The 14,722-nt window shown below is 54.7% G+C and overlaps 4 protein-coding genes across 4 annotated transcripts; 1 reads left to right on the top strand and 3 right to left on the bottom strand.

Annotated features, from left to right (window-relative positions):
• Positions 1-289: 289 nt before the first annotated feature.
• Positions 290-3,578, bottom strand: BKA78DRAFT_375080 (uncharacterized protein; the record flags this gene model as incomplete). Its single annotated transcript, XM_066892803.1, has 5 exons — positions 290-1,078; positions 1,135-2,723; positions 2,786-3,189; positions 3,224-3,378; positions 3,432-3,578. 5 exons carry the CDS (start codon positions 3,576-3,578, stop codon positions 374-376), a joined length of 3,000 nt encoding a protein of 999 aa, XP_066741517.1. The 3' UTR covers positions 290-373.
• Positions 3,579-5,392: 1,814 nt separating this feature from the next.
• Positions 5,393-7,600, bottom strand: BKA78DRAFT_192217 (uncharacterized protein). The gene is made up of 3 exons (XM_066883605.1): positions 7,384-7,600; positions 6,818-7,330; positions 5,393-6,759 (listed from the first exon to the last, which is right to left on the bottom strand). Coding segments are annotated over exons 1-3 (1,704 nt in total). The 5' UTR covers positions 7,385-7,600; the 3' UTR covers positions 5,393-5,569.
• Positions 7,601-8,621: 1,021 nt separating this feature from the next.
• On the top strand, positions 8,622-10,883 carry BKA78DRAFT_322714 (uncharacterized protein). Its single transcript, XM_066889135.1, has 4 exons — positions 8,622-9,036; positions 9,084-9,197; positions 9,246-9,452; positions 9,503-10,883. The coding sequence occupies exons 1-4, from the start codon at positions 8,827-8,829 to the stop codon at positions 10,523-10,525; spliced, it is 1,554 nt and encodes a 517-aa protein (XP_066741515.1). The 5' UTR covers positions 8,622-8,826; the 3' UTR covers positions 10,526-10,883.
• A 982-nt stretch (positions 10,884-11,865) lies between these two features.
• BKA78DRAFT_192192 (uncharacterized protein) lies at positions 11,866-14,722 on the bottom strand. Its single transcript, XM_066883604.1, has 4 exons — positions 14,357-14,722; positions 12,492-14,293; positions 12,222-12,442; positions 11,866-12,166 (listed from the first exon to the last, which is right to left on the bottom strand). The coding sequence occupies exons 1-4, from the start codon at positions 14,442-14,444 to the stop codon at positions 12,148-12,150; spliced, it is 2,130 nt and encodes a 709-aa protein (XP_066741514.1). The 5' UTR covers positions 14,445-14,722; the 3' UTR covers positions 11,866-12,147.

The following is a 14,722-nucleotide window of genomic DNA, read 5'->3' as shown; positions in this document are numbered from 1 at the left end:
TTGAAAACGGGCAACGCCAATACCATGCGAATGAAGATGCAAGGGCCAATTCTGCAAAGACTCAACGAAAAAGACGTAGATTTCAGACGGCCTCGTTCATGCGAGTGGGATCAACGACTCGACTGTTTCTCGCAGTTCCCGGCAACCATAATGCCGTCGCGACACCAAGTCCGACAACATCCTTGCTCGGCGGCCTGGTTTCGTGATCGATCCTGTGCCAAAGGCGCTTGAGTTCATGTTCGCGCCAACAACATCTGTGATCCAGGAATGAGGTGTTCGAGAAAGAGCGCAGCAAGACCTACTGCCAAAGGCGGCGGGCGGCGTGGATTCGGCGATGGCTGCCAAGATGCTCGGCTTGTCCAGAAGAAGGGCCTCAACTCCCTGATGGTTTGGAAAGATGAGGCTGTACCTCATTTTCGAACTTGAGGAGTCGACGAATTAGCTTGCTGTCCACGGATTTCAGCCCAGGGAAAAATTGGAGATCCTCTTCGCTCGGGGCCTCGAGTCTTGGGAGCTCTGGTTGCTGCTCAATATCCTTCGCAAGATACCCTTTATCACGGATCTTTTGCGCCATGACCGAATGAACCGCCAACTTATCTACCGCCATGCAGAGGTCTTTGATGTGTGCCTTGGCTGGATCAGACAGCACCTGGACTTTTGCGGCCGCGTGAAGAGGCTGGAGAGCCATATTGATGATATGACTAGCTGTTGCGTCCAGGAAGCGAAGATTTCCTCCGATCTGAAAGATCTTCAATAAAGAAGAAATCAAGCAGCATGCGATGACTACTGCTGTTTGCGAACCCGGTCTGCTGACAAGTTGTTGTACCACAAAAGTCAGATAGGCGAGACAAAGTTGGCCTTGCTTTCGAGTGTAACATCCAATTGCAAATGGCGTTCGATGAGTTGTGATACTGATGCGGCGAATCCATTCTTTTAGGGCCGGCTCCGGGTTCCTTTCACGGACGCATCTGAAAAGCGATTCCTCATCGTCCAATTGTACAGACTGCTCTTCTAGGCGTTGCTCATCGGTTTGGCAAGGTGGCACATTTAGGAGAAATGCCCAAAGACGATCCCTGCCCTAAGCGCATTGTCAGTTCTCTATCCTCTGTGGCTGTAGTCTTTCCCTTGACTTACTAATAGCCTCCTCCACATGTGACGTTGTAGCTGAGCCAGTCCAGATGAGGAGCGCCACTGCTCGTCTTTGACAAAGCCACACCGGACGGCCAGTGTAATCGCAATAGAGTTCCACCACGGTGCTGAATATATCCCTTCAGTGGAAGAGCCTCCGTCCCACCAATGCAATATCATCAATGCTCGTAGAACCTGCGTCAGGTTCCCTTCCGCGTTTTCGTAGAACAGCCGTTTGACGTTGTTGTAGTGCTCCACAGGCGACGCATATTCGATGTCTGGTTGTGTGATGTGGCATGCGACAAAAGCAACAGCGTGGTCCAACATCTTTGAAACCGCCGAGGAGTCGTGCATCCAATCTTTGTACATGCAATCCCATGGGTGAACCCGATCTTTGTAAAGTCGATAGTAGGTCATTTTGTATTCCACGGGAAGAGTCGGAATTTCAATGCGCCCAGGAAATGAGACAATTCTTGGATGCTCGGCTTCCAAATCTTTGTTGAGCGAGGGAGGCTGCACATGTGTTATTTTTGTTGCAGAACTGGCTACGGGAGACTCCTGAGTTGGCAGTACCGAGTTTTGCAGAAGAGGTGAGCTCTGTTCCAGGCCTTTGTCCCTTGGGTTGATTTGAATCTCCTTGCCCTGGAAACAGGATTGGTCATGACAGTTGGCCCCATCTGATCCATGGGGAACAGCTGGCTCTGTGATAGGAGCATGCGGATCTTCCTGAGTCGAAGATTCCTTGGGCAAGTCTTGAGGTTTGTTGCCTTTTGACCTTTGCAGGTCGCTTTCCCGCAAGGCAGCTTCAGCGGTCTTCCTGAGCTTTTCTGGCCTCGGAGTAGGCGGTCTGTACAGCGATGAATCCACAGAATCGTCGCGAGGTCGTTTCTGACCGGCATCGCTGTTGTGCCGCTCCTCGCTTCTCTCTGCTGAATCATTTGCTGCAGACCCAGAACGATGTGTCCGTTCCTGTTGTCTCCGCTCCCCATCTTCGTGCGATTCTTTCGATAACAAGATCTTAGGTGGAGCCATTTTGCGAGCCGCCATGTGTTTCTGAGGCATTTTTGGGACAAATTCCAGTGATGGAACGCTTTGTGGAGTCGATTTCTGAACAGGGGATGGTGTGCTTTTTCGAGCAGCCGGTTTCCGAGCCAATTTCTGAGCCGGTGGTGGTGTGCTTGTTCGAGGAGCCGATTTCCGAGCAGGCAATGATTCCCGAGCAGGCGCTGGATCGGGGGATGGTGTGTCGTTTTGAGCAGGCGGCCGCGTAGACGGCATCGGCGTCAGCTGTGGACAATTTCCCTCCCGGATTGTGCTGAACATGGAGTCCATACGTGACGCTCCGTATAAGTCTGCGTCTGCCGGTGGTGAAGTTGCAGCTGGATGAGGGCGCTGTTGTTGCTGCTGTTCCGTGTTCTCTTCTGCATTGATTGCCGTGAATCCGGATGAGGGTTTCGGGTATTCCGCATCCATTCTGGCTGATGATGGATGCTGATGATCTGCCCTGGTCGTTTCCCTCCGTGCTACTATCTCGTCTGGACTGCGGTCATTTGCCTGCTCAATTTCTTTCTTCTTCTCTTCACGGTACCAACGACCTTCCAAAAGGGTGAGCAAGTTTTTCGTGTTGCCATGTGGCAATTCGATTATAATTACTTACCTCCACAGGTGTTGCACAGAGTTCCAGGACCATATGCTCCTCTCCTCCACTTCACAGTATTCCGGGTTCCACAATCATAGCACTCACGTGTTATTGGTATCTTGGTGAGCGACAAGTCCGTCGGCGTCTTCTGTGCCGAAACAGAAACACGAGGTCTGTCAAGCGGCAAGGGCTTCTCGGATGGGCGCAACTTCTGCAAGTGGTAGTTAGGAATCAATGGCCAGTTGGCACACGCTTTGTTGGGCGGATGTTTACAAACCTCTTCTGACTCCTTCATATTTGTTGCACCTCTTGCCCGACGCACTGCTAGTATTGTCAGCTGCTTCTCGTTCTTTAGCATGGTATCAGCCCTTACGTCCGCAGGCATTGCACAGGGTGTTTCGTCCCTCTGGCCCACTTCTCCACTGTCCTGTGATTGTGGTTCCACAGTCAACGCACTGATATGGCTTGGAGACAGGAGTCGAGTCCGCCATCTTCCGATGTTCCTTGGAGTTCCCTTTCGAAATTGAACTGTGTCTGTTGAAATCGCACTTGTAGTTATGGCGGAAGCAGTTTTTGCAGGTAGTAGAGCCCGGCTGAGGCTCGCATTTACACTGGGAAGATATTAACAGGATGTCTTTTTGGTAGGATCTTACAAACGGCGTACCTTTTTGATGGAGCAATTTACGCATGCAGAGTTTGCCGGTCTACGCGATGGACGTGGCGGTGGTGTGGCAAGGTTGGAAGGTGGAGAGCTCATTGAGGACGAGGAAGATGATGCTCCATACGACGCTGTATCCGATACTGACGACATGGCAGGCTTGTCGCTTGATGTCGGGAGTTTTATTTTCTGGCCGAGCTGTTGACGTTTTGAAAGGTCATGAAGATGAAGTACGGAAACAGGTGTAGGTTGTAGACATGATCGAAGACCTGAGCCGAGCGGATTTTAAGCAGGAGCGGTTCGACCGTTGCCGGGCGCAGGGATCTCGGAACTCTAATCATTTAGCATTGACCCCTCTGAAAAGCCAAATGGCCTGAGAAAAAGCGATCGAGCCGGCGGAAGCGATCGAGCCGGCGGGTGCACAATCCAAGCTGCGGAGTTCAATTGCTCGAAGGGGACTCACCCTTTCCTGATCAATCATGAGCCCACTGACCTCGACACTCAGATCCATCTCTTTACCACACTCAATCACAGCGCCCTTTGATACGCAAGACCGGCCGAGGAGGCTCTCCACCAAGCTGGATCAAGTTGCACGAGCCGGACTCTTGGGATTGAATTAGCAAGCCATCGGGCGCCAACAGCGTGCGTGTGACTCACAAGAATATCCCGGTCACTGGAGAAGACTAGGAAGTCTGGTAACCCAGATCATGTCAAGAAGTGCCGCGATTGGACAAAGAGGCACGAAGGGGCGAGGGCGTGATGTCGATTCCGTCAGCCGATACTTTCGTGGCGACACGAACGGGGTAGCAGTGAACGCACTCAGCTTGATGGAACGACGGTGATCCTGCACCTGCTCAATCGCGTGAGTAGCTTGCTGTAGGATAGCCCAAAATGTTGTTCAAGTGAAGCGGAAAGCCGATCGTGTTCGCGGAAGTTCGTTCTTCATGCTTTTGCTGTATGGGACACTGGAGCGAGCGGCTGGCTGCTGGTGGTCGACGGGCGCCGGGAGCAGATTGGGAAGTGTAGTGTTGCGGCATCTGTCGGCATCTGATGTATGGATCACACCCCGACCCCCAGTCTCGAGCTTCTGTGATGGAGTCAGCAGTCTCAAAAAGAGTTGTTTCTACAGGCATTGAGATGGAAAGTATGTGAAGAGACAGTGGTTGATTGACAAAGGCTACGTAGGAAGCAAAGAGATGACTGGTTGTGCTCAAAGCCACTCCTTGCGATTTGACCATGGAGCGAGGGGAGTGCTGAGAAGTCACCATGTCAGGTGCGGACATGAAACTAGGCGCCATCAGCTGCGGAGTCCTCGACAGTATCCCGGTACCCTTTGTGGAGCACGAATTGGCCAGAGTCGATCAGGCGGTCCACGACCAAGCTGCATCCGCGCCCAAGAAACGGAAATAGCTGCCAGTTATGGCCCCGGCTGCTGTCCTTGAGTCGCTGAAGATCAGTCGACGTCTTTTCTTGGCCCGTCAGCGCTGCCGCAACCAGAGAGTTGTCTCCGACCATGCGTTCGATGCCCTCGACAATGATTGCCTGGCGGAAATCCCACTTTTCCTTCACTGCCTCGAGAACTTGGCAAAGGACGTTTATATGGTCCTCTGCTGCATCTGCCAGAAGCCGCACACGACGCGCGTGATACAAGGGCTCCAGGGCGACAATGGCATAGCGACCCGCTACCTCGCTTTGCAAGGATCGAAGGTAGCCGGCCCCTCGGATCAAGAAGTCCTGGAAAATCATGGCAGTGCAACATGCCGCAATGACGGCATAAGACTCTACTCCTGAGTTGGGAGAGTTGATGGACCTGGAGTAGACCATGGTGATAGCAGCGAGGTATGGTAGGAAGAGTTGGTGGACATCCTGGTCGAAGAGCGCAGTAGACGCAGTGGAGTCTTCTGAGATGTGGAGGCGCTGCTTCTCAGGTCGTGAAAGAACCCAAATTTCAAGGTCGTAGAGAGGAAGCTCCGGGAAGCGTCCCTTTGGCATTGTCAAAAGTCTTGAATTCGTCTGGTTCACGATCTCACTCAAGCGCGTGCCGGCGATGAAGAGATCGGCCTGAGAGCGATTGCTGCCAAAGTCGGCGAATGTCGGCTTTGCAATTGTGCACATCTCTAAATCGATGGTGCAAAGAACGCCCTTTAAGAGTCCAAGGATGGCATCTCTGGCCTGGGAACATGGTCAGCTTCTCTCTTTGTATGCGCTCGGCGCAAGCTCACCACCAACGTCCACCATATTTTGCGTCGCAGCCCAAGATCGTTGCAGGTAGGGCTTTGGTCGCCAAGAGACTCGCGATGGAAACCGTGCTCTTGCGCGAGAGTGATTGCAAACCATGTCCAAAACCAAGCAGAATCGACCGCCATGGCTTTTGGAGAACCTTGACCGTACCAGTACATCATGATCATCGCAATGAGAACGTGCGTAACTTCCATGCCTTGACGAGAAAGATTGATCTTGACTTGCTGAAAGTACTCCTCGGGCTTCTTGTGCTCGCCCGTGGGCGGATTGATTTGGCTCCCGACTGCAGCGACGGCTTGCTGCAGAGTTGGTGAGCGCCTCCAGCTTTGGTCGTTGATGTTGGATGATTCGAGGATTGGACAAAAGGTAATGCAGTATTCGAGGAAAGTTATGAAATAAGCCCTCAAGTACTTCCAAGGAACCGATCCTCCAGGCTGGCTGCTCTTGGTCGCCGTTCCGATAGCAGTCGCTTGCTCTCTTCGAGGTTGCAGAGCATCAGAAGAATTTTTTCGAAGCCTTTTGTCGGAAAGCCATTCGCCTTGACGATTTTGCCCCGCGCGTTTTGTGCCGCGCATGCCAAGATCCTTGTCCACAATCGACTTGAATGCCGCTCTCGTATGGTCCCTCGTGAACTTGACGACTAGCGGTCGGGGAACAATTCTCTCGATGCTACTGCGCGCGTTCGGTTCGTTCGAAAGAGAGGTCTGTGATTCGACAACTGACTTTGTGGCTCCAGTGGGCGCGGAACCGGAATTTGGTTCTTGGTCGTACTTGTCAACTCTCGGAGAGCTTCGGGCTGCATCAAAGAGATCTGTCACAGAAAACCGCTCTCTCCGATAACCCGGCGGGAGATCTGGATGCAACAGGGAGCCTTCAGTCACAGCATCTTGTTCATCAGAGCTCGACGGGGTAGTCCTGTCACATTTTGCCAATTGAAGAGGAGTTGGTGCGGCTTTGCGAGCCGCTCGTGGTTTTGGGAGCGGATAGTTGTTCGGAGTACCCTTGCGAGCGGTACCTCGTGACAATGCGATTGAGGTAGATCCAGGGAGGAGCTGGCCTCCTGCTCCTGCTGCTCTTTGCCTGATTCGGCGCACTGTTCGAGAGATTAGCATTTAATGTTGTAATTGGATCATTTGGAACAATTGACATACCTGCAAGAGGAGTCTCTTCAGAACTTGAATACTCCTCAATGTCCGAGTCATCTTTGGCGGCGGCTTGCGGTCCTCGTGGAGCGTTTGAGGAATTCGGTCTCAAAGGCCAAGGACTACGAATTTCGGGGAGAGGATTTGACTTTGAGTCCTTGATTTCCAACAATCGCCTTTCTTTCTTGACTTTTGAACAGGCGTTGCACAGGGTCTTGGGTTCATCAGGTTCGCCGCCCCATTTAACTGACTCCGATTTTCCACACCCGAGACAAACAGACTCGTCTGGATTTCTCGTCTTCTTCAATTTCATGGTGCTGTCCATCCCTGCCGTGCTACGTGGCACCTTCTTCCCGATGTTGCTTCTTTCTGAGGGTATGGCCGTCCTGGACCTACGCTGGCCGGCTTCTTCCTGCAGATCCGGATCACGACTCGACGTGGGGATGTCCATGGCTCGAGCAGCGGAGCCAAAGGACTGTTCGCGCGGGGATTCTCTTTTCCTTTGTTGTTTGAACCACCGCACTTCTCAAGCGTCAAATGGATGGTTTTGCAGTCGGTGTGAACTTTTGACTTACTTCCGCAGCTGCTGCACAGTGTTCTCGGCCCATGGGGCCCCTTCCTCCACGTACCAGATGCAGTCGTTCCGCATTCAACGCAGGCAGCTCCGTCTGGATGAGGCTTCTTGTTGCTGTTGGGGTTGACTTGACCGGTCTCTTCCTGGCGGACCTGACTGTGACTTGACGAGATGTCAGAGTTCGAACTAGAGAACAGCGTACGTTCCAAGGATTGACTTTTGTTGGAAGAGTGCGCCGGTTGATGCTTCGTCGTCAAACGGGGCGGCGATGGCGATGGCGGCGTCCAGTCCTCATCTTTTTTGTTATCTTCCTCGTCCTCTTCATATCCATCCTCATGTCCGTCAGTGTGGTTGAATTGACATTCTTCGTCATATTCCTCGTCATATTCGAGGTTCGAACGATCCATTGTCAGAAGAGAGCGCGAGAAGTAGTCAGATTCGGACATGAGGGTGAGAAGAAAGAGTGGGAACAGAAATGACAGGTGAGCTTGCACTGATAAAATGAAGGTGCGGTGAAAAGCTTGCACGTTTGCTTCGCTCTCTTGCAGCATTCTGGAAACTGACAGCAAAGGGTCCTGTGGTGGCCCGAAGAGTGGTTACACAAGCGAAAGGCCATGAATTTCATGACATCTCAATGGAAATGTTTGGGGTGCCATGGAGTGCAGAGGATCTAGTGCACCTGGTATATCTTTCGACAGAATCGCATCATCATCTTTCGCCGCTCGTGGCTGCCATTTCGAGCTGAAGAAAAGTCTTGACGAAGTAAAGAAATGTGGCAGATACTACCTGCAGATCCGGTCACAGTAGGTAGGGAAAGAAACTCAACCCGGGCATAGCTTCAAGTCGCCGCACCTTTAGACGCAAGCGCTTGAATGCTCCCTGTAATTACCCACTAAGAGAAAACTTCTCTCTATGTTGAACGCATTAAGCGCTTGAGAACTCCACATCTCTATATGTTTTAACTTGGCGACAGAGATTTCCGGATTAGCAATTTCTTTCGTCACCCACTGTGCGGTCGCCACCATACTCCCTTGATCCATGGATCTAATGAGGAACAAATGGACAAAGAATTCCCACATCGTGTGAGGCACAGTCATCAACCGAAGATGGACAAGCAAAGAGATGGCGATGGTGTTGTAGTGTCGTCACATGTCCCAAAACAGATTGGGAGTGGCGGTACGCGCCGAGGCGGCTGTGTAGTTTCGCCGCACCTGCAGCCTGGGCGGTCCGGCTTCAACACCACCGGCCGGCCTGGCATGCGTCGTTTGCATGGCGCAGCGCTTTTGGCCCTCCGAAGCCGACGACTGATGATATTCTACAAACCATCCGCTCTCCTCCGTGTCATGAGTAAGCAGCAAGTCGGGGCCGACCGATAAATGCCGTCTCCCTTGCTCCGTGGGCCATACAACGTCATCGCTCCGCCAGCTTTTGGTTCTCCACCATCATGCTCGTCTCCATCCTCCTTGACCAGCCGCCGCCGCACTACACCAATCTCGACACCATTACTGGCCGCGTGCTTCTGCGCGCTACCTCCAACACCACCGTCTCTTCGATTGTCGTCAAGCTCGAAGGCGAGAGCAGGACAAGGCTCATTCCGCCGCCGAGGCCGGAATACCCGAACAAACAACAGCGACCAGTCTTGGAGGTTCACAAGGTACGATATTACGTTCCTCATGCTTGAACGGCGCTGATACTCTGCAGATCCTTTACAAGACTGCCGTCGTATTTCCCCCGCCAAACCTCCAGACTCTCGACTGGGAATCGCACAAGTACACGCTGAACCTGGGAGAATACGAGTATCCGTTTGCGTTCAAGGTTGGTGGAACATGGAGGGAGAAGAGGCAAAATGCTGACGTTTGTTAGCTTCCTTTCAACAATGCCTGCCACACCACAATTTCCCTCACCGGCGGACTCAACATTGCGACGTTGGAGATAGCACGGCCGCCGACTCGCCATGTCAAGCAGACGCTGCCGCCTTCGCTGACCGGCTACCCGGGCGAAGCGGAGGTCAAATACTTTGTAAAATGCACAGTCAACCGACCATCGCTGTTGAAGGAAAATCCAAGATCGGTAGGTTTTGAGGGATGGCCCGCTAGGCTGGACCAGGCTAACGGCAACAGTTTGTCCACTTCAACTTTCTCCCGATTGAACCACCACGACCGCAGAAAGCAGACGGCGAGGTGTACGCCAGGCGACAACACGGATTCAACCCAAAGCTCATCCCGGCGCCGGAACGAAAAGGCAGCTTCTTCGGCAAGCTCAAGGAAAAGTCGGGAAGCGCGCCGTCGAGCCCCATTTCGTCGACTCCGCCGGTCGAGCCTCCGCGGTTCAGCGTTGACGCGCGCCTCCCGAACCCGGCGATCCTCACGCTCAATGAAGACCTGCCGCTGCGCGTGCTCGTCAAGCAGCTCAACGAGCGCTCGGAGCCGCTGTACCTGCAAATGCTCCAGATCGAGCTGATCGGTTACACGGCGGTGCGGGCGCACGAGGTGGCGCGGACGGAATCCAACAGCTGGATCATCGCCAGCTTCAGCAACATGGCGATACCGCTAGGAGCACCCTCGGACGTGCCCGGCACCGAGACGCCCATCAACCTCGAGTACTGGAGCGACAAGCCGCTGCCCAACACGGTGGCGCCGTCGTTCGAGACGTGCAACCTGTCGCGCTACTACGAGCTAGAGGTGCGCGTCGGCTTGGGCTACGCGTCGTACAAGCACGGAGCCGATCAGCTCATCGTCCTGCCCCTCCGCCTCCCCGTCAAGGTCTTCAGCGGCATCGCGCCGCCCGCGGCCCTGCTGGCCGCCATGGCCGACCCATCCAAGGCGTCAAACGCCAACGGCATCCCGCCGCGCAAACCGGTCGCGTCGCCTTACTACGCACCGGCGTCGCCCTCGCCCTCGTCGCCCATGGCCGCTGGTGGCTACCCACCCCCGCACATGATGCCGCCGCAGGGCAACAACTACCACCCCCACGCGCCGCCGCAGCCATATGCGCAACCGAGTTCGGGTTTCGAGGAGCCGCCGCCGAGCTACGAGGACGCGATTGCGTCGAACATGCCGCCCGTCAACGGGCCGCGCAGGGATTACGCCCCGCCGCCTGTTCCTGAAGGCGCGCCGCGCTTCAGCAATGATGAGAAGAGGTAGTAGCGGGGAGGAAGGGGGTGGAAGGGGTGCTGATGGGCCGGGCCGGGTCGGGAGGAGGAAGTGAGGGCCAGGGGGTTCTTGATCTTTTCCGGGGAGTTTGAGCATTTACTTCCACGCTGCATGTCGACTGGGAGATGGGGACAGACTCTTGATCGCTTCAATGGCAGAAGACGGATGGCGGGTGGCCGGTTGCATAGCATTGCATCAAGGAGTAGGGAGTGAGGATACCGGATTGAATGATCCAAGGTCAGGAGGAAGGGAGGGAGGAGGCATTTTGATCGTATAGTAGAGTGGCAGCAGGATACGAGGGATACGTAGGAAGCTTAATACTTAATCTACCAGGCTCGCCACACCATCTTCGCCATAGTACCTACACCGTGCCATAGTACCTACGCCATCCATCCTCTTTCATACGCTCTCAGACCCGCAGTGCGCCAACAGCCCAACACCATCTACACAATCAACTCAGTCCTCCCTTGATCTCATGCAGCCAGCACAGGTACAACATAACCGGGCAGACACTCTCCCTCATTCACGATCGATTGATGACGTAAAGCACAGTACACCCTCATTGCATCCATTCCTTCCATCCATTACTTCCATTCATAACATCCATTCATAACATCGGCTGTCTGTGATCATTCATCTACATATGTGACGGCGCTATGCAATGGCTGTGACCGACCGGCTAGCCGCCGCGATGCCTTGAAGGTGTGATGGCTGGACACTGGGCGACGCAGTTGCCGGGCGGGCGGTGGGTAGATCGGTCGGTTGGTTGTTTGGTTGGTCGATCGAGGAATCGAGCAGCCGAGTAGTATCTGTGTAGGTGTGGAGAGACAGGCAGACAAGACGAACCAGACAGAGAGCAAACGGTAGACATGGAGGCTTTTCTTCTCCTTCATCAACGCTGTGCTGTAGGTGCTCATTGATCCATCATCCATCCATCCCGTCTCCCAAAGGTACTGACTGCCACCTACCCGCCTCGCCGCCAGTCTCGTACGTCCAGGCCGCCCGTCCGTCCGCCTGCCCAGCCGCATCCTATCCCACGGCCGTCGCATAGCACCCGCTCAACGACCTCTACCCTCCCAGCCTCCTAAAAAACCAGCCACCCGCCCCCGTAGTCTCCCACACCGCGACAAGAAAAGGCAACAGTTGAAATATGTGACGAGAAGAGTAAAGTAAAAAAGGGCAAGGAGAGGAAAGGGGAAAGGACCATCATCTAGATGTTGCGATGCTCAAGATGGTCTCTCTCTCTCTCTCTCTCTTCCGAGGAAAGTCGGATGGTGGTGGTTTTTCTTTTCCATTATCCATGCAATGAGACGGACGGGTTGGCGGGCAGGCAGGCAGGTGAGCGGATGAGCAGGCGGCCATGCAGTCGAATACTCCTGAGGTTGGGTGTCGCGTGGCAGATGGATGGATGGGTGGCATGCCACTCCGGGGTGATCATGAGCGGACCGACAGAGTAAAAGATCGCAGCCGAGCCCGGTCGTCGCCTCCGAGCCAATCTGATGAGAAAGAAGAAGGAAAAAGGCAACGGAAATATGCCACTCGGACTAGAAGATTAAAAACAATAGGTCAGGCCAGCCAGCCAGCTCCCAAGTGTAGCCAGCCAGCAAATGCGCTTAATCAGCCTTGATGGCACTGTCACCAACGTCAGCAAGTTTCTTAACATACACTCCAGATGAAAGGGTCTCACCCGTATATTCTCCGCACAAACATGTAGGCGGCGAGGAAGCCAATGGAGCCCGTCAGCAGGCCGTAGACCAGGCACGCCAGGAAGCTGTATGCAAAAAAGAGCATGCTCGACACGAAGCCCGTGATATGCAGACGCACGACGTAGAACCAGACGCAGGCGAGAAAGACCCAGAGGGCCGACGCGCCGCCGACGAAGAAGGAATTCCACCACCAGTGGTAGTTCTAGTTTTTCAAGTCAGCAAAGCGGAGCCAAGTTTGGGAGAGCGCCTACCTCATTGCAAAGTTGTGTGTACGTGGCGACAATGGTGATTTCAACCACGGTGACGAAAAGAATCAAGCAGACAGCTGCCAAAAAGCCGTAGACGTAGTAGTACCCGCTCTTGTCTTGCCACAGGCTCTTGAAGATGAACAGCAGCTCGATGAAGATGACGGCAAACGGAAGAAAGCCTGCCGCCAGGATTGCCTGCACGCTGCGGCTGTAAAAAGGCTGCGGCGGGATCTGGCGCGGAATGGCGTTGGTCTTGACAGGGTGGGTCCATGCTCCGACGCGCTCGAAGCCGTACCAGCTACCCGCATACACTAGCGGGAGCTGAATCAGCAGCCAGAGGGCGAGGAGGGCGATGAGCGTGCCAAAGGGGATTGCGGTGCTCGAGGACTGTGCCCAGACAAACAGGTTGAGGATGAAGACAGTGACAAAGAGGAGGCCGGGGATGAGCGTGCCGGTGATGATGACATTCTTCTTCCAGCGCTGCCCGCCAAATGTCTTGTATATGCGCGCCGAAAAGTAGCCAGAAAAGATGCCGGCAAAGATGAAGAGCCCGATGCCAACGCTGAGGAAGCCGCCGCGGAAGCTGGGGTTCAGGACTCCGACGGCGCTCAGGATGAGCAAACCAGCAGCCATGAAGACGAGCTGAGAGCCGGACCCGACCAAGGGAGCCAAGAGACCACCGTACGGCGGAGGACGAAAGACGTCGCCATGGACAAGCTTCCAACCCGTCACATCCTCCATGGGCTCGTCGTCGTCAGATATGTCGGCATCATCCGCGTCGTCCACTTGCTCCAAGAGACCGTTCTTTTCGGGCAACTTCTTGCCCTTGGGACTCCGCGTGCGTCTGAGCATGGGCTTTTCCAAGTCGTCCTTGCGGCCCTTGAGGTCACTGCGTATCGTCCTGGCGAAAATGACGGCAACAACGCCAGTCAAAACAGCCGAGATGAGGATCGAGTTGATGATGGCGATCCAGTGAATCTTGGAGCTGTCTTCCTGATTGACAAAGTACATGTCCCAGCGGTTTTGCCATTCAAGCTTGTCGTCCTCGCGGAAGTAGACCGAGTAAGTGTAGGGGATTGTCAAGGTCGCATTGTCGTCAATCTCCTCTTCCTCCGGGACGTACGACGAGTCGGCGTAGCGTGTCTGCAGCTCCGTCTTGTTGGGCGATATGCGCAGCTCGAGGCCATTTTCCACAGCGTGGAGGTTCTTGGGTATGCCATTCTTATCCCGGTTGGCGGCTTCGACGCTCTTGGTGTAGACTTCGAATCCGACAATGACCTTTTTGCCGCGCTCGCCGTCCTTGCCGGGCGCAGGGCGGTAGCGGATGACCAGAGTGACGTGATTGTTTATAAAGTAGCGCGGCTTGCCCGTGGCGCGGTCAAAGTCTTCGTAGCCCATTTTGAACCCCGCCGCATAGTACTTGCGCGACTTGTCGGTGGTGACGAAGCTGGTCGCGCCGGGGAGATTGTCCACGATCCACTCTGCAACGTAGCCATCCTTGACGATTTCCCTGGCCTTTTCAAGCCCGTGTTTGTCGACCTTTTTGCTGCAGAGGTACCGGACTTCTTCGTCCACGCCCATGACGAGCTCGTAGTCGGAGAGCACTATGCGGTCGCCGCGGAGGACTTCGCCCAGGTTCAGGGAGAGGGTGGCGCCGCCGTGGGAGCCAGCGGAGCGGCGGCCGGTCGGAGGGCAGGTAAAGGGCAGTTCGGAGTAGGCATACTGGAGCTGGGTGTTGTCCGAGTAGACCTTGTTGACAAAGAGCGGTATGGCCTCGCCGTCGCTGTAACTCTTGATGGACCAGCCTGGCGGGGGTTAGTGGAAGCTTGCGCGGCGTGGGGTTGGTTACACGGGTGAGGTGGGCGCACCTGGGATGTAAAAGGCTTGGGCGAGGCTGGCAAAGGCGGCGAGGAGAGCCAGCAGGCGGGGGAACCGGACGTCTGCGTGCATGGTCATGGAGCAAGACGGCGGTTTCGAGGGTGAGAGAGGATGTTGTCAGAGGAGTTGACGGCGGGAGGATGCGGAGGCGGAGATGTGGCTACAGGACGACGGCGGATGGGCGCATGGGATGAACGAGAGTCGTGTACGAAGAAAAGAGTAGCGAGCGAGCAAACGAACGAAGGACAAGCAACGAGGCGAGGCGAGGCTGGGGTTGTGGTTGGGCGGGATAGCGCAGGAGAAGGATGATAGAGTTGAGAGTTGAGATTGGGGATTGGGCAGAGGGCAGAGGGCCC

Source organism: Phyllosticta capitalensis (assembly GCF_038381095.1).
Source record: "Phyllosticta capitalensis strain CBS 128856 chromosome Unknown BKA78scaffold_9, whole genome shotgun sequence".
Classification (NCBI taxonomy): domain Eukaryota; kingdom Fungi; phylum Ascomycota; class Dothideomycetes; order Botryosphaeriales; family Phyllostictaceae; genus Phyllosticta; species Phyllosticta capitalensis.
Note: the sequence above shows the minus strand (reverse complement) of the source record. Positions and strands in the feature narration are given on the sequence as shown.

Bases quoted from the DNA above. Each gene is read 5' to 3' on its own strand.
- BKA78DRAFT_192217 (XM_066883605.1), bottom strand. The intron at 6,760-6,817 runs GTATGTCAATTG...TCTCTCGAACAG, and splicing joins TGAAGAGACTCCTCTTGCAG to TGCGCCGAATCAGGCAAAGA.
- BKA78DRAFT_322714 (XM_066889135.1), top strand. From the start codon at position 8,827: ATGCTCGTCTCCATCCTCCTTGACCAGCCGCCGCCGCACTACACCAAT. The intron at 9,198-9,245 runs GTTGGTGGAACA...GACGTTTGTTAG, and splicing joins AGTATCCGTTTGCGTTCAAG to CTTCCTTTCAACAATGCCTG. The intron at 9,453-9,502 runs GTAGGTTTTGAG...TAACGGCAACAG, and splicing joins TGAAGGAAAATCCAAGATCG to TTTGTCCACTTCAACTTTCT.
- BKA78DRAFT_192192 (XM_066883604.1), bottom strand. From the start codon at position 14,444: ATGACCATGCACGCAGACGTCCGGTTCCCCCGCCTGCTGGCTCTCCTC. The intron at 14,294-14,356 runs GTGCGCCCACCT...AACCCCCGCCAG, and splicing joins CCAAGCCTTTTACATCCCAG to GCTGGTCCATCAAGAGTTAC. The intron at 12,443-12,491 runs GTAGGCGCTCTC...TTGAAAAACTAG, and splicing joins ACACACAACTTTGCAATGAG to AACTACCACTGGTGGTGGAA.